General features: G+C 36.3%; 1 protein-coding gene across 1 annotated transcript; it reads left to right on the forward strand.

Annotated features, from left to right (window-relative positions):
• Positions 1-2,980: 2,980 nt before the first annotated feature.
• Positions 2,981-3,544, forward strand: LOC129769806 (uncharacterized). The gene is made up of 2 exons (XM_055772282.1): positions 2,981-3,075; positions 3,148-3,544. The coding sequence occupies exon 2, from the start codon at positions 3,159-3,161 to the stop codon at positions 3,513-3,515; it is 357 nt and encodes a 118-aa protein (XP_055628257.1). The 5' UTR covers positions 2,981-3,075; positions 3,148-3,158; the 3' UTR covers positions 3,516-3,544.
• The last annotated feature ends 15,872 nt before the right edge of the window (positions 3,545-19,416 follow it).

A 19,416-nucleotide genomic window follows, 5' to 3' on the forward strand; every position in this document is an offset into this window, starting at 1 on the left:
AAGTCGGTCTACAACACGAAGTTGCCACCATTGCCTCCAACGAGTTTCAGTCGCATACAGGATTATGACTTCAACATTACAACGCTGCAGTTCACACTAGACGAAGTCACGAAAGTCTTGGATAACATTGATGCATCGAAAGGTCCTGGAGCAGATGGCATTACTCCGTCCCTTTTGAAGTATTGTGCGAGATCGCTTGCTGCACCGATTTCCTGTCTGTATAACCGTTCGATGAGCGAAAGATCCTTCCCCAGCGTGTGGAAGATAGCCACGATTGTTCCAATTCACAAAGCAGGAAATCGAAATCAAGTTGAGAACTACCGTGGAGGTTCATCCTGTAATATCTGAGTTTCAACACGGGTTCGTCCAGCACCGATCTACTACCACAAATCTGATGTGCCACACCAATACGTTGTTCCGTGAGATCGAACCCCGTAGGCAGATCGATTCCATCTACGTTGATTTTTCGAAAGCATTCGACACCGTGCCACACCAATATGCGATCGGAAAATTAAAAGCCATGGGATTTCCAACTTGGCTGGTTGAGTGGATTTTATCTTACTTAATAGACCGTCAGTTCTCCGTATCGATTAACTTCACGCGTTCTTCAACTTTCAAAATCTCATCTGGAGTACCACAAGGAAGCGTGCTTGGACCGCTGTTGTTTGTTCTTTTCGTCAATGACTTGTGTCCCCGTTTGTCATCTTTTAAACAAATGTTTGCTGACGACCTGAAGATTTTCCGCGTTATTATGACTGCACTCGACTGCCTCGCTCTACAAAAAGACATCGACGAACTGCTACTGTGGTGCAATGAAAACGGTATGAGCGTCAATATTAAACAAATGCAAGGTGATTTCATTTTCCCGAAGGAACACCATCATCGAACATCAATACGCTATCGGATCTTCTCCACTAGAGCGCGTTACCTCGATTTGTGATCTTGGTGTCACGTTTGACTCCAAGATTAGATTTAATGAACACGTCGCACTCATCACAGCCAAAGCCTCTACTATTCTTGGTTTCATTCGACGCTTCACTTGGCAATTTACCGACATCTACGCACAGAAAGCATTATTCTGCAGCCTGATTCGTAGTGGCTTAGAATACGCGGCCCCTGTTTGGGCACCTTATCACGTATCCATGGTCGTCAGAATTGAAAGAATACAGAAGCGCTTTATTCGATTCGCTTTACGAAACCTACCATGGAATGACTCGTCAAATCTGCCAGATTACCCTGCCCGCTGCATAATAAATGGAAACATTAAATGCCAGGCGCAGAGCAATTCAGCAACTAATGGTCTTTGACATTCTACGTGGCAACATTGACTGTCCTCAACTCTTGCAGGACATTTCTCTATACGTGTCCCCACGACAACTGAGGAACTCACAAATTGTCGCTGTCCCCGCACACCGGACCGGTTACGGTTACTTTAACCCTTTCGACACAGCTCTCCGTGCTTTTAACGATATTAATGACTGTTTTGACTATGAAATCAGTCGATGCGTGTTTAAAAATAGAATTAAGATTTTTAGGAGTAATTAGTAGTCTGTACGTTTAAATCGAAGACGAATAAATAAATAAATAAATATCCTATACAATATTTGTCATACAGCTGGTGATTTGGTTTGGGGGCACTTTTTACTCCCTTACCTGGCCAGGCCCTTTAATCTTGCTTTTGAATCTGGACGCTTTTTAATCCTGAGACTTTTTCTTTTCATTCGATATTGTACCAAATCCACGACATTTTATGCATGTTGATTTAATATGACTGATAGTTATTATTGTATCAATTTAGTGTAGTGTCAATCTAGATGTTTACAAAAAAATGGAAAAAATTAAAACATATATTTATGTTTTACAAACCCATGTCCGGAATTATGTGATTCATAACTTTCATTAAAGCCTTATCATTCAATAAGAACGGTAATTTTTGATGCCTCATATGTGAATATTTTTCAGTAGTTGAAGTTATCATCGTAAGCGCTTAAGTGTCCGAATTTCGATGCATTACGATATTTGTTGTTTGTACGAATAATTCTAGTGTTTCGATGGGAATGGCAGATAAACAATAAGATGATAATATAGCCGGCACGATTGTTATCAGTACACTGTTTATTTATCCTATCTTTCGTTTAGAATTGAAATAATGCTGATTCACTTGAAGAAAGAAAAAAACAGACACAATTTCACTAGTGAGTAAGCAAATAATCCTCTGTTCTCGAAATGTCATTTTCAAAAACTCACTCCTTGAACTTCAACACGGGTCCATCCGAAAATATTCTCAGAATACAAGAAGCAAATAGTTTTGGACAAATAATATGTTATTTTAAGAAATGAAACGCAAACAAAAACACAACTCTACCCAGCAAATTTATTTATTCCCGTTCAAATTCAATCTTACAAATGTTCGTACTTGTGGAATGATCGCTTGTGTCCCTTCAGATGGTAGTCCGCTTCCCTCACGAACAGCTCGCTCTTTCCGTATCCGAACAGGTTAAAGTTGGCGTACACATCGTTCAACACATTGATCATAAAGTCGTTGAGAGAAACCAGCGGTAGCGAGGCTTGAATGTTGGATCCGGCCTGGATCATCAAATTGAGCGCTTTGTCATACCGCTCGTCATCCGATAGCTGATTCTGTCGCAGTTCCGCAGACCGTAGGAAATTATTGTTTGGTATCAACGCATCAACAACGCTTCCAATCAATAGGATAGCAGCCAAACAAACGAATTTCATAGTGAGGCGTTGGAGGATTTCGAAACAGGATCGATTCTTTGCAGTTGAGAACAGCGACTGAATAACGTTGGATCGGCGAGCTCACGAAGTGAACTCACGCTTGCTATCGTCACGCGGTTCGGCCCTTTCACTTTGCGCTTCCTGCCAAATTTTTGTGGATCTTTGCGATTGGGTGACTAAAATTATGCCGTCTGGAGTGGGGAGTGGTTTGAGCTGATTGTTTTTGTTTCAATGCATATCCCAGAAAAGAGCGCTTTCCAAAATCTTTAAGAAGCTTCAACTGAACGAACGCATCCTGTGAGCCATCATTTCGCTGTGAGAATCTGACCCACGAAGGTACGTTTTAATATGTTTTTGTATTCGAAGCAAGCCATTCAGGCTCCCAATTCAATTCAACTCAATTTTCAGCACTTGCCAACATGAAATCAATTGTTGCTCTCCTGGCCGCGATCCTTGTGTTCGCTGCCAGTCTTGCCAGCGCACAGGACAATGGAGACGCCAACTCGGGGAGAAAAATCGGTTTGGAAGCAATCAAACCAAACGAACACGAAGCCCAGGTAGCCTCCATTCGGCTGGCCACTGCCATAGAGGCAGCCAAGAGCAGTCCCAAGGATCCTCAAGCTTTCATGAATATTTTTTACGCGGCTTCGGCAGTGCTCTCGCAAATGATTTGGTACCCTCCTAACTGGCAGCTGTTCGATCAGTTTGATGCGTTCTTTTACGTCGCCGAGCTGCTGCCCCAGCAGTACCAACTGAATTACGTTAAACGTGTGTAAATTAAAATAAATTGATGTTCGGAAAAGGCTTTAGTGGGAGTTTGTCTACAGAAAGAAACCGTTTTGTGGTCTACTATACGATATTTTTGATTTTTATTGTGATGGTTTCAATGTTTCAGGTTCAGATATTGTCAAATGTGTAGAATTAACAGTGGGAAAAAATGGAATGATTTGTTCAACTCGGACATGTTACTTTGCAACTCAACATTTGGTGTGTTTTAACGTACCGTTCTAAATCATATTTCGGATACTTTGTTCCAATATCTTGAAATGCTCAATGCACTGATGATATAACTATAAAATTGATATCACAATTGCTTCTTTAGAGTAATCCCTTGGTTTTACTATCATTTCTCATCATCGTTAACAGTTCACTGTGATTGATTGGTAAGTGTTTCGCAGTTGACTATAAAATATAATAAAATTTAATGTAATTTTCGGTCAAAAAATTAGAAAATAAAGTGTCCGAAATTTGATTTAATGTACGAAGTTTGATTTTTATTCGCTTCATTTGAAAAGCATTTTATTCGATGATTTTTTCAATCAAATAGGTACCAAAGTAGAAAGCTTAAAAGCATATTGAACTAATTTATTAAAAATATCAACCAAATAATACCTGTGCATAAAGTTTAGACCTGTTTTCTGCATCATATGCCTTAAGCGTCCGAAATATGATTCAGAACGGTATTATTAAATATTAAATTTAGTTTGAAATTTTAATTGAACCACTCGTTATGAAAGATATGTATTTCAATGAACTTTTTTATTGTTTTCAATCATTTGTGAATCGATGGAAGCCTAATAAGTGATTCTTGTATTCTTGTATTCAAACTTGGTTCATACGATGGAAGCTACCCAAAATCACAATTTTCATTATCATATGAGAAATTCAAATTATTTTTGATCTCTCTTTAAAAAAATCGTAACTTTATCGCCAGATGTCTGATCAAAATATGATAATTGACATAGTTGTTGGAAAACCAATGAGCTTTTTGAGAAAAACAACAATTTCAATGTACTGTTAAAAAATCTGTTACATCTCGAGAACAGTTAGTCATTATATTTATTCAGTTTTTCATGTAGAATCTATTTTTCATGTTGCTATTCTTATGTTGATTTCGTAAGGTATTGAGACAAATTAAAAACAAAATTTCAAAATAATTTGCCTGGAAAGAACAGTTTTCTGCTGACATTCAGTAAAAACTGCAGCAGAATTGCATCGAATGCTCGTCAAAGTTTTCAGTGAACAAACCCTTGAAATAGTGCTTTGTGTGGTTCAAAATTTCGAAAAAAGGTGTCTTTGACGTGAAACGAAACGAAGAGCGTGGAAAACTCCGAAAACAGTGAACAGAACTGTTGGTCGAAGATGATACTCTAACTCAGGATAAAAAAATCTGAAAACTCCTACTCTGATCTAACAATTCGAAAATCACTTGAATGCGACCCATGAAGCCAATTCAATACGTTCGATGGCTATGGTATAAATCCAGAAGTTCGAAAAATTGGGTTTCACATGTGCTGAACGATAGGCAGCAGGAAAACAGGTACAGAGGGAAGTAATTTCTCGATCTAATTGTGACAGGTGATGAAAAGTGAATTTCGAAAATTCTAAGTGGAATGGATTTATTTCGAAAATTCTGAAATTTTGGGTTATGTCAGGGTAACCATCAACATGGTACGACCCAATCGCTCTGGATGGAAAACAATGCTCTGTGGGATCAGAAGAGTTTGATCTACTACCGTATACGGCATAATGATTGCAACATTTGGTTATGTGAATGTTTAAAAACATTTAGCTTATTTTTTAGCAAAGCAAAGTTGTTTACTTCTCTACTTACGTCTTAGTTTTGTTTACTTCTCTACTTATGACTTAGTTTTGGACTTAAAACTAAGTTCATCGTCGATTGAGTTTCTGTTATTTGAAATATCCGTTCCAACACGCTTCCGGAACTATCTACAAGTTCTGATAAGTTCGCTTGAGAGCAGTCGTGTGAGAGGGTTGAGATCTAAATGTGGAGGCGGTCTGGCGTAGTGGTAACACCCATACCTCTCACGCAGAGATCACGAGCTCAATTCTCACTCCCGACATTCTTCCAAAAATGGAAGTAAAAGTGACGAACCAGCCGAAATGTGTAGAAAGTCATTATAATAGAAAAAAAAATCTGGACTGAATGGAATCCACATGTTTTTTGACCACAACGGAAAATGTTCCTCCAACTATCTGTTTCAACAAATTGAGGTTTGTCATGGAACCCCTTCCTGTTGAAAGACCACGTTTGGCTTAGATCCACATTTCTTCGTGACCCATGGAAGTACAAATTTACTTATAATACCGATGCACTTACGCTTCTGTGGTCACTTTATCGTCTTCTAGAATAAATACCGAGTCCATTTTTTACCTTCTCATGCTACCAGTTCAAATACCATGACACTGTCCGGATGTATTGAAGAAACATACTTGGAATAGAATAGAGTTTAATGCAACTAACGTGTATTTTCTTCAAAAAAGTCTGATTTCATATTTGTTTACCTGGAAAACGTTTCAAAAGCAATTATTTCGATTCGGATGATGAAAACGTGGGAAGCCGTCAACAAAAATCAAGAAAAAAATAGGAAGCTGTCTAAAACAATCACTTGTAAACAGTACCAACTAGAATTGATAGGTTTGGCCAGAGCCCTGAAGGACAAACGGCTGGATTGGAGAAAAGGCATGACAAGCTAATTTTACGGCATGACAACACTAGACCACATGTTAAGGGTCAATCAAGTATTATCGACTGTCAAAAGTGAACTGGTTCTATGTCGTCCGCTTTAAACCCTCAGATTAATAATACATACATGACCTTATGAAGAAATCAATAATTGGATTGATAACTGGATCGCTTTCAAATAACAAGACTTCTACCAGCGTGGTGCTGGTGTATTGCCTAGAAGATGGGCCAAGGTTTGATCTTGATTTTATATACACCGTATCCAATTTATTCTCATACACTTTTGTATCTCGCCGTAGAGGTGATGCAGCAGCGCATTCACTATTTTTGTATTAGTGTAATCTCGCACTATGTTTACACAATACATTGATGGATCTGTTTGATTATTTCTATTCAATGTCCAAAGTTTAGCAACGATGAAAAACGTTCGTGCCGTGATAAAAAAAATAGAAGGAGTGCGTCCGAGTGCTTTTTCCATACGTTTGAAAAACCTGGGAGTGAAGCGTGATTTTGTTTATCGAACCATTAGGAGGAACCGTGAGACCTACTCGTTGGATGAATAACCGGCAGAAGACGTTTAGCATGATCGCCGTGACGCGAATTCGACGAAAATCACAACGCACCGTATTTAAAATGATCGCTGATCTCAATGTGCCGAAATCGACAATGCACAATGTGCACAATGCAATATGCACAACGCTTTACATTACTGCGAAATTGCGGAATATCGTTAAGTCAAGCATGGGAAGATTATACGAGAATGATCATTACGTGTTTCAGCAGGACAGAGCGCCCTCTCATACTACGAAATTGGTGCAGTACAGTTCACTTGATCTAAACCCCATTGGAATACATGCTGTCGAAGGTAAACAAAATGTGTCTACTCTGACTCAAATTAAGACCGTGAGGCCGCGAAAATTCGGACGAAATGCCGATGGAAGATGTGCGTGTCGCCTGCGACGAGTTTAAAAACGTTTGAAGCTGGTCAAAAAAGTTGAAGACAGTGTTATTCCGAAACATATGCTGTAAATTATCAACAAAATGTTTGATTTAAAATAACAACCAATACATTTTGAATATCTTATGTTTGAATTCGTATGAGAATATATTGAACACGGTGTAAACCAATGAATTATTTATTTTTTTTCGTCAACTCTCTATTTTAGGAGAGAAAAAGGTCGGTTTGAAGCTCAAGCTCGATACAGTGGTTGTTCGATTTGAGCAAAAATTCATCCACAATCATAGCCATGTTTTGACGTAGGACTACGTTTACCCGGGAGATATAGGGGGTAACATGGAAGTCTAGGCACTGGACATGTATGAAATAATGAATAAAACGGTCAAAAATCTTTTCTCGTGTTACCTTACATTTTAGAGGCACTGAAGGGTGTCTTCAGAAAAGTTGTTTAAAATGTTGATCCGGATAATTTGACGGTTTCATTTAAATTTTTACTAAGTTACAGTAAAAATTTAAAAAAAAATATTTTTATACTTACGAGATAGTTGAGTTATTTTTTCAGCAACATTGTAGAGCAATAAATTTCATGAAATTTTGTTGAAGATACATAATATCTATCTATCAGTCCTTCAGAGATATAACTGTTTTTCTAGAGAGACTACCTCAAAACTAGTTTTTTAACTCAAGTTATACCTAAATTACATTATATAAACTCAATATGTTCCACAAAGTTTTAGATAACATGAAAATACATAACTCTGCTGAAGATACAATTAGTGTTAAATGACACCATTGCGATGTACAGTGGTTACAAAGCAAAAATATGTCACTTTTATTCATTAAATTATTCAAAAATGTTCACGTATGTGCATCAATACTCAACGTCAATTTGTTCGTCAGAGTTTGAAGTATATGGCTAACTACTTTTCGAACACGGGAACTCTCGGGAACATCACTTTTCATACCAATTTTTACAGCGCAATTTACTCTGTTTTCTTCATACTTTATCTTCTATTGATTTTTATTTGCATCATATGAATTTATAAATCAATTTTTGATTCTATCTCGCTATCAGCTACAAATATGAGTGATTTTGCAGTAGTTTTATTGCAGTGGGTGATAGCAATCAGATCTTTTTCGATTTTCGTTTTCGCAGGCTGCTTATCGGAGGGTCGGATGTCACAAGCAATCTTACAAAAAACATCCTGATTGCTGGCCTCTCTGCAAGTTGAATTTTGGAGGTTTCGAATGTGTTCATACGCCTTTTCAAGGTATGTGTGATTTTTCTCAGAATTTTAGCAGCGTTGCGCGGTACAAAAAATATATATTAAAAAAAAAAATTGGTATTTTTTGGACTTTGAGTCTCAGTACTGGTTTAGTTCACAAATATCAAAAAACACATACGAACATATTTAAATATAAATAAAACCAATACTCAGTCTCAAAATTCTAATAAAATTATCAAAAATGTTATATAAATATATTTTTTTTTTTGATCGCGCAACACTGCTAAAATTCTGATAAAAAAATCACACATATCTAGAAAAGGCGTATAAATATATTCTAAACCTCCAAAATTGAACGTGCTAATAAGTAACGAAAATCAAAGAAGGTCTAATTTCTATCACCAACTGCAATAAAACTACTGCAACATCACTCAAATTTGAGCTCTGATAGCGAGATAGAATCAAAAATTGATTTATAAATTCATATGATACAAATAAACATCAATAGTAGATAAAGTATGAAGAAAACAGAGTAAATTGCGCTGTAAAAATTGGTATGAAAAGTGATGTTCCTGAGAGTTCCCGAGTCCGAAAAGTAGTTAGTCATATACTTCAAACTCTGACGAACAAAATGACGTTGAGTATTGATGCACATACGTGAACATTTTTGAATAATTTAATGAATAAAAGTGACATATTTTTGCTTTGTAACCACTGTACATCGCAATGGTGTCATTTAACACTAATTGTGTCTTCAGCAAAGTTCTGTATTTTCATGTTATCTAAAACTTTGTGGAACATGTTGAGTTGATATAATGTAATTTAGGTATAACTTAAGTTGTAAAACTAGTTTTGAGATAGTCTCCCTAGAAAAACAGTTATATCTCTGAAGGACTGATAGTTAGATATTATGCATCTTCAGCAAAGTTTAATGAAATTTATAGCTCTACAATATTGCTGAATATATAACTCATACTCAAACATAACTCAACTATCTCTTAAGTATAAAAAGTTAGTTTTTTTCAATATTTACTGTAACATAGTAAGAGTTTGAATGAAACCGTCAAATTATCCGAATCAACATTTTGAACAACTTTTCTAAAGACACCCAGCCTCTAAAATGTAAAAAAAGATTTTTGACCGTCTTTTTTCAGAACGGCCGCACTGTGCAACGGTCCGTTCCACTCACACTACAAAATGTTAAACTATTTCCATATTTCACCAAATCAATTTGGTTATTTTCGTAAATGGTTCCCAACGAATCGCTTATTAAATTGCATAAGAATAAATAGTTTTCTGAATAGCATTTTCGTTTCCGTTTTGTCCAACAAATCGAAAAGATATTGATAGATGCCAAACATATTAATTTACACCCATCCGAATTGCGGTTAAAACAGTAATCGAATAGTTGTTATTACTATTGAAACAAGTGAAAGAATCCGTTTTTCGAAAAAGTACTACGAAAGACAACTTTTTTTCTCTTAACCAGACAATCTAAATTTCACTCGAGGCAACTCTGCAGCTAACAACCCACTACTCTGACAGTACTATTATATTAATCAGCTTCAGAAACAGCCATATTGTTTTGTTCACATTTGCATCCTCCGTTCGAAGAATCTTTCAATGTTGCTCATATCAAGATAAACCGTTTTGTTTTCGTTTAAAAAGACTCGTAACTTACAATAAGCGGTTGTGTGCAAGAACCTGATCTCAACTATTCATCCAAAACAGTTGGAAAGGCAGCGTCAGCAGATCAATTCAAGCCTACATAACCTCTGGCTATATTTCGGATCGGGTTTCCTCTTCATGACCAGAACCAAATCCCATCATGTGACAATTTTAAATTATTCGCTAAACATTTTCCAAAATGAAAAAAAGATGGAAAAACAAACAAAGGAAATGCAGCTTTTTACATTGTCAAATTTGTCCAACGCCGGTATATCATCATCCTGCTAGCGTTCAGTGTAAATAAATATCACTATAAGTACAAACATGTAACAGGCTAAACATTTTAGCAATAATAATTATCCTTGAAGCTGATTCAAATTATATGATATTTTTCTTGCAAACTTAACTCTGTTCGTAATACCGTTCTGATTCATTTCTGACACTTTGTTCAAATATCTTGAAATGCTTGATACACTTTTTTTTTATTTATCCCTTTTGCTTATTTTAGGCTCATTGGCATTTTAGCTGTAACAGAGCCGAATTTTAATCGTGTACATGTCACATATTTATCATATCTATAATTAGCACATTACACAGTTGCCATTTTTCGGCGTTAGAGTATTCCCTTCTATACCATTGCAAATGGTACAAATTTACACAGTAGCCATTTAGGCGTAAGAGTTTTCTATCTGTTCTTCCATTATCCAGTTAAGACTGGACAGCGGAGACAGTCGTTGATCCATTGTTGAGTTATTTATAGAACAGCAGCCCGATGTTTCTTGCAGAGCAGAGCAGTTGTATGGATGAATCGATCTTATTTCGACCGTGGATCGATCTCCATCGCTGATGATTGTTGCGTGGACGTAGTTATTCTGTAACAACACAAAGATGGTCAATGGGGGCCCTGAGTTTTGAACTCACGATCGATCGCTTACTAAGCGAACGCGCAACCAATGTGGCTACGGAGACCCCCTCTTGATACACTGATGATCTATATATATATAAATCTCGTTTCACGGTGTTTGTTGCCGAACTCCTCCGAAACGGCTCGACCGATTTTGATGAAATTATACTCAAAATACTTGGTAGGTATGAGAATAGGTTGTAAACTATATATGATACCGGTAGGATACCGTTAACCATACATTTAATACCGAATAGGGTGGCTCTATGCAGAAAAAAAGATCTGAATATTTTTTTTTCAAAAATTTGACTTCATACCATACATATCACCTTAAATTTTGACCCCAATTCCCTATTTTTAATTGCGATTTTATTATTTTTGTATCAAAAATATTCTAATAATTTAACCGTTGTTCGTTTTTTCAACAGAACGAATTTATTTAAGTTGTTCAATGACTGATGGCGTAACGCCCGCTTCATTGAACATCCATCTACAAGTACACAAGTAACATCAATTCAGCTAAAGCAAGGAGCATCTCCGACGAGCTGGAAGCCTTTTTGAATGAGCACAATGAATTATCGAAATTCAAATCACATTTGCTCGGATTACAAAATAACAATCACGCTATTGCCATCAACCCTGATAAAACATCAGCTGGAGAGCACGTGTGTAGATCCAAAGCACAAGCGCTGCTGGAATCATGATAGCACGGTGACACGAGAAATTTAATGCGAAGAAAAAACAATAATCTGGAATTCATCGTTGACACACACCGTTCATACGACCCTCGCTATGTTCTTCTTCAATGGCACTAACGTTCCCAAGGTTTGCCTTCTCAACGTAGTACTACTTGCGTCATTTTTATTAGTAAATAGTTGAGATTTCTATGACGAACAATACTCCTTGAATATATTCTGGAGTGGCAAGCTCAAGAATACGCGTGACTACAGTGCAAGTCAGAAGGGTTTCTTTAACGAAAAATCTCTTGCATAAACATTAGACCAACGAGACCCCGTCACAGATACTAAATTCATTATGAACATCATTTCTCATTTTGATTTAATATTTATGAACATGCGACGAAATAAACAGAGGGCGCGCTCGAAGGATTTTTATGTTTATCATATGGTGATTTGACATGGTCAAGAAACGCCAATTCAAGATATCGTAAGCTGTGCCAACAATTTATGGTCGACATACACGCGAAGGTAGAGATTGAACGACTGCAATTCTTACTACACAATCAACAAAAGCGGTGCGAGGAATAATACATTCATTTGCGAGACACTATCATGAGCAACGCCGACACAGCTTTAGTTATAGCCAGGCCAAAGCGCAATGCATTGTCATGACATTGCGCGTGTGTTCAAACACAAAATGAAGTTCGATCGTATTCGTCCCCACATATTGTTGGTTGTATTCTGTTGAATGGAAAAAGCGCAATTTTGCATTCTGTTCAAGCTCAAGTCCAATCGAGTTGAGTAAATGTGACAACCTTGCCACGCAATTCGACGTAAACAACATTGGTCTCCATGTTCCATTTCTATGAAGCAAAAATAGTAATGGTTTTTCGGGTGGAATAAACACGCAAAATTTAGCATTCAAACACATTCAAAACAAATTTAGCATCCAAACGAAATCGAATAATAATTTTCATTCAAATTTCAACAATTTAGAATTATTTCCGGAATTATGCCGATCAGATAGAGAGTAAATTGAACCACAAATACGGATAACTTATTTTGACCATTGTTTCGCGACAAGGCGAACGAATTTAAGAGTGTAAAAGTCGATTTCGATCGAATTGTAAAATCCGATCACTCACATGCATATATGAATATTGAGTTCTACAAATCGGTGAAGAGTAATAAAAACATCCATGAATAAAGGAAGCAATATGGCTGTGTTTCAAACTTAGATTACCGATGTTAATACTCCTCGATTGAATGCCAACGATAAAATAACGCGATTCCAAACAGGCGGATTAGTCAGCTCCATTGAAGTTAGCTGGCGTATCGCTGTTTTCCAATTTATGAACGAGACCAAGCTGTTATAAACTAAGCCATGTTGAAAATCACATGCACGGAGACAGCAAAAAATATTGATTTTCTATATTTCATTTTTTCTACTTTACGACAAACTTATATTACTTTTTTCAGTTGACGTTTAACTTTTAAGAGATCAAACGTGTCAGTTACGTTAATGAAATACACCAAGAAACATCATATAACCTTTCGTTCAAATCATTTAATTCGTTTTTTTATCGGTCACATTCGATTTATTTTAAAGATCGTTAAAATATTCAAACACACTTACAATACATTAGTGTGTTTTATTAAACACCCAAAATATTCACTAGAAATAATTTATTTGGCAGAACAACGTTTGCCTGGTCAGCTAGTATAACTATAAAATTAATATCACAATTGCTTCTTTAGAGTAATCCCTTGGTTTCACTATCATTCCATATGAGAACTACATTTGAATTATAACTCAATCGGTGAAAATCTGACAACACTACTCATTATCGTGTTTGACGTTTGCTTAGCGTGAGCACGTAGAATTTAACCGTTCATAAATATTTAAATTTCTCCCGTGTTTCATCAGTTCTCATAATCGTTAACAGTTTACTGTGATTGCTTGGTAAGTGTTTCGCAGATGGCTATATAATATAATCGAGTGTAATGTAATTTTCGTCCAAAAAAGAACAAAATAAAGTGTCCGAAATTTGAATTCAATCTGTTCGAAATTTGATTTAATGTCCGAAGTTTGATTCTTGTTCGCTTCATTTGAAAAGCATTTTATTCGATGATTTTTTTATGTTTTCAATCAAATAGGTACCAAAGTAGAATATTGAACTAATTTATTAAAAAAATCAACCAAATAATGCCTGTGCATAAAGTTTAGATCTGTTTTCTGCATCATGTGCCTTAAGCGCCCGAAATATTATCCAGAACGGTATGTACTGTTAATCGATACTGGGCATCGAAGTAACATTCGAATGTATAATAATATGTTTACACCACTCACGGTCTTCGTATGTCATCCTTATTCCCAATTTTTAAAACCATATTCTTTCTGAGATTGAAAAGGTTAAGAATGTTTTTGGGCTGCTCACATGGTTCACATTCGACATAGTGTTTTGAAATAAACGATCAATATTGATGACAATGAATGTGTAAACCAGTTAAAGGTTGAAGCCATGGATCAGTGTAAGGACAATATCTTATGAATAAGATCTAATATCTTTGGGATTTTATTGAAAAATAATGTTGTGGGTATCATCACTGTCCTAGATTGACCATTATTTTTACCGTCTCATTGCTCAATACACTAACGTTGAATAAATGAAATATGAATAAAATAAATAAATTTTCGTCGTCTTGAGCCCAGCGTCGAGTACAGTATAGGTTTTATGGAAGCAAGACATTAAATGAACGTTTCATTGTTTAAATTAATATAGAACTGTTTTTAGTATTTTATATATTTCATACTAAAACTCTGATGAGGTGAATACATTTTGGTTCTCTTACTACTGTTTGGGATTTCAATGTTTGAATTGTTTTTTTCGAATCAGTATAATTCTAGAGTCTTCTTCCGTCTTTTTGAAATATATCCATCATTCATGAGTGCTTCTCAAAAATTCCAGATGGTTTCCCAATTTTTCACAACTTTTCCGGAAACAAATCCGCACCTCCCCAACCTCTCGCCTTGACATGAAAACTTCACCAGTTAAAAGGCAGTCATATTCTCTCCCGACACTCATTCAGGTTCTGTCGGTTGCGAGGTTAAATTCATCGCTTGTTTGTTCGATCAAGTTTTGCCAAATTTTCTCCATAATGGTAGTGTTCAAGTTCAGTGATGGGCTGTGTTTTGTAGCGTTTCTACTGATTAGTTCCAGCGTGGTGAAAGGATCCGCTGAAAACCCGTTTCAGAATTCGGCACATAAAGCGGAAGGTGTGTTTGTGGTAACACCCGAAAATGCCCAACAATCAGCATTGCCAACGCCCACCAAACAGCACCTTTCACCGGCCGAAATTCGCCAGCTGCAGGAATCCTTTGGCAATCTGGGACGACACAAGAGTGACGGAAAGAGTACACGCGAGGCCCGGGAGATGAATGAAAGCCCATACTCTGATGCTGAAGGACGAGATGCCGATCCGTTGAACCCACACCAACTTCGTGTCCCTGAGCTGGTCAACATGCTGTACACATTGAACTTCACCAGTGCCGATCTGTTGAAATTTGATTCCCTTCGCGCGGGGTATGATCCGCAAGTTCAATTCGATAATTATCAGCCAATGTGGAATAAGAGTTTAAAGAAAATTGAAAGATTTGCCGTATTATCCGGTGAGCTGTACTCCCTCTACCAGGACATACAGGCACTCTCTGTGAGCAATGTCGAGGTCCTGTTGAAACTGGTCGAGAATTCCAACAAAAACTACGTGGGCTATTTTAACTAGAGTGATACTTACACTAATACATACAGTCGGTATAAAAATAAACTATAATGAAACAGTTGTGTTTTCTTTCACTCCGAATGCTCCTCCCAAAAAAAATCGAAACATAATCAATGTCAGGGTGAAAGGTGAAGAAACTTTCGAAACAAGGATCATGTCTTTATTTGAGTGTGACGACGGTGGTTTGCGACGAGTTGCATCCCAACCCTCAACGAGACAACATGAAGCTTACGATTGTTCTGATCTGTGCTATCGCTGCCGCTCTGCCGAAGGGAACCAAAACCCAGGTGACTTACATTGGCGAGATCGCAATCGATTCACCGGTGGCTTGGTATCCGGTGGTGGCCGACATGATCGTTGGTTATTACAGTCATATCGTGGATCGGTTGATCCAGGAGTATCGGGTGGTCAAGTGGCGGCTCGAGCGACAGAACGAGTTGCTGTGTAAGTTCCCACCGTTTTACGGCAGCGTTGGGGTGTATTACGATGGTGATCATCTGCGGTCGATACTGTCCAAGAGTAAGAGTTTCGAGGGTGGAAGGAACTTCAACTACACGGTGCCCCAGCCGAAGGAAGCCGGAGAGGTGGTGGATACGGTCAAGGCGATGATGGATAATTTGAAATTTATTAACAATTGACAGAATAAATAAAGTTTTCATGATCGATAGCTCACATACAATTGTATTGCTTCACCAATCCGAAATGTTTCCGTTTGGTTTTTTTTTTTAATAACAGCGGCGCATCTTCGGGTGATGGATTCAACTGAATTGTGAAATATTTCGTTCCGAATTCCTTCACGATCTTTTGAGAGTGTTCGAAAGAATTCGGTTGTCTTTAGATATAAATTATTCATTTTTACTCGAGGGTTTACAATTTCCAAAGGGCAACAGAAGCAATTAAATTTGGAATCATGGAATCGTTTTTTTCACAACTTTACAATCATTGTCATACTGATACCTCCACAACAGCGGGATTTCAACTTCGTCATGGGGTAGCATTTTTTTTTTCTTCAAAATCATTCTATACGTTATTCTGTTTATTATTCTATCAATACTATGAGAGGGTCCCAAAACTAAATCGAAGATACATCACCAAACAATCAAGATTCCGGTCTTTCTGTGATGAAGTAGTTGAGGCTTGGTACCATGTGGCCTTTCCCTGTTAGCTGATAATAAACGGCTTTTTGGCTGGTCTGCAAATAAATAATTTGAATTCAAATTTCTGATAGTAAACAATTGTTTTGGAAACAAAGTCTGGTTAATTGATTTATTCTCGGCATAGCTTTCCTTGTACGATCTGAACGGTTAGCAATTTAAACCGTGTCCTCTTGCTCTGTAACGCTTCAACAAAGGAGAAACTATTGATTTGTGTATGCCATGTGTATGCTATTTGTGTATGCCAAATGTATGTTTGCAAATGCTTGAGAAAAAAAATCAGTTTCATATGTTTTCAAGTCAAAGTCTGTTTGCCAACTTGACAGTTGCTCTCCATCTGCCGAGTACTTTTCTCTACCATTTGTATTTACATTGATGTAAAATCACTTGTAGTAACTAAGTGCTAGCTATTGGATGATATCAGTTCCCAAGGCAATATTTATATTCAAACAAATGACGGTTATAAGGATTTAGGATTTTTAGACTTTAGGATTGCACGGTTGCTTCACTTCTGTCCGACACTGTAGATACAGTGGTAGACATTCGTTTGGCCGCACCCTATATTTCCTCAATATTTTTAAAATTAAGTCAATTCTTTGTACAGTTTTGCTCATAAAAGACGATTATTGTTTATTTTCATGGAATTCATTCTAAAAAAAAGTATAAATTCACTTTTTGTTTCCTAAGTAATTCAAATATGTGGAATCAGGGTGGACATTCGTTTAGCCGCATCCTAAAATTTCAATAAAAGAAAATTTGTGCGGCAAATTTCGAGTCCAATCGGTAGCTAATATTTAGTATGTCCACCTTCATTTCGGATCACTTTGAAAACTCGATTTGGCATCGAGTCAGACAGCTTTTAAAGTGTTGCCATATTGATTATAGCCCAACATTCCTGAATTACTGCCTGTAGACTGGAAATGTTGTCAAATTGTCATCCGTTTGCATAGACCATCTCGGCCAAGATTCTCCATAGGTTATCTATGGGATTGCAATCGACTGCCAGCAGGTCATTCAAGAAGCGGAATGTGCTTCTCGGCAAACCATGCCTTCGATTGCTTGGAAACGTGGATCTATGCATAATCCTGCTGGAAAAACGACATCCTCGGTAGCGTTATTCTCAATATGGCCAATCTTTTTTTTTTGCTTCAGACACTGTTACCTCAAACTACATTAAACATTAAAAGTACGCTACGTAAGACGATTCTGTTACTTTCATTTAAAAAATGAGAAAATTTAGTATATTATATAGTAGTGAAACATTTAAATTAGTGGATTTAAATAACATTTTGGAAGTGAAAAACCTAAAAGTTAGTAACTTTAAATGTGTTATTTCATATTTCACTTGATGATTTCTATCAATTGAATTAAAGCTTTCTAACCGCTCTACAATTTGTTTTTAAAGACCCAACTTCTATATTTTTTAATTTCGATGCGATATCGATATGAACCATTTCTGGTGAAAATTTAAGAAAAAACTTAAAAAATCACGAATTGTACCCCAATGTACCAATGATAGCCACTTAAATTTCACCTTAACGTTGAAAGGTTGTAACCTTTTTCTTGGAATAATTCATATTTGAATTAAAAAAAAAATAAATTGTATATAATCGAGTCCAAAATTATATATAATCATTTGAACTGAAATTTTCACAAGCTATCTGTATGTTATACTTCCTTATTCTAGGGTAGATGCACAAATTTCGGACGATTTTTCGAGCCCCGAAAAAAAGCAACGATAATTTCACTATCCATTATATCATTATTTGTTTATCTATTTTTTTAACAATAAAACAAAAATTGAAGGGAAAGAAATATTCGTATTTATAATAGTTACTGATGAAGTGACCAATTTTTTCACCAATTTCATAAACATTTCAAATTTCAAGGCTATGGCAGTATTGTAAGTTTAGTCATTACAAAGTGGTCACAAATTATATTAGCACCATTACATTCACTAGACTGGCAGTGAAAATTGTGACGAAGTTGGATGGTTACATCAGATTCAGAAGCATCAGATTCCGATAAAATACCAGACGTATGACACGGTTGGATTTTTATATGTTATGACGGTACAAGATGAATACCCTGGAAAATACAATTTTTATGAACTATCAAGTTCATTTATGTGATCTTCATTCTGAGAATCAAAATAAGATGCCTTTGATACGTTTAAAAAATGTGGAATGTTTATTCAAGTTAAAATAATAGGAATTATTTATATAGACCAAGTAAGTAAACTGGAAAAGGCATTCGATTTTTTAAAGATCAGTGAAACGATACGTCAATATCGATCTTTTTATAAAGATCGCCCAAACTTAATTTCTATCATGATGTGTGTATACGTAGTGGTCAATAATATCGCAAAAGGTTATTTTTTCCTTTTCTTTAAAGTTTCTCTGGACTTAAAATGGATTCCCAATCGAGTCAATTGTTAGCAAATTAAGTTAAACTAGTTGATAAGCTTTGAATTGATCGTTACGTCAAGAAGGATTTGATTTACTACATATATACTTTCGATTGAATCAAAAAGTCATTGAATGGTTGTTGATAAGCAGTTTTTAGTGGATGACAAAATTCTATGCAAGAGACGATTATTTCCCTTGAGGTTCTGGTTTCTCTAATTTTCTAAAAAAAAAACATTATTATTTGGAAAATAACAACGTCTAAAAGTATCAATATGATGAAATGGGAAGGGCTTAGTAGATACATTAGACTAAAAAAAACCTGTCAACAAAACATATTTAACATATAAATTACAGTAAATTTTGCAAACAAAACAAAATTTTTCGACAATTTTTTTTTTAGATAACAGTAAAT

Source organism: Toxorhynchites rutilus, chromosome 2, assembly GCF_029784135.1.
Source record: "Toxorhynchites rutilus septentrionalis strain SRP chromosome 2, ASM2978413v1, whole genome shotgun sequence".
Lineage (NCBI taxonomy): Eukaryota > Metazoa > Arthropoda > Insecta > Diptera > Culicidae > Toxorhynchites > Toxorhynchites rutilus.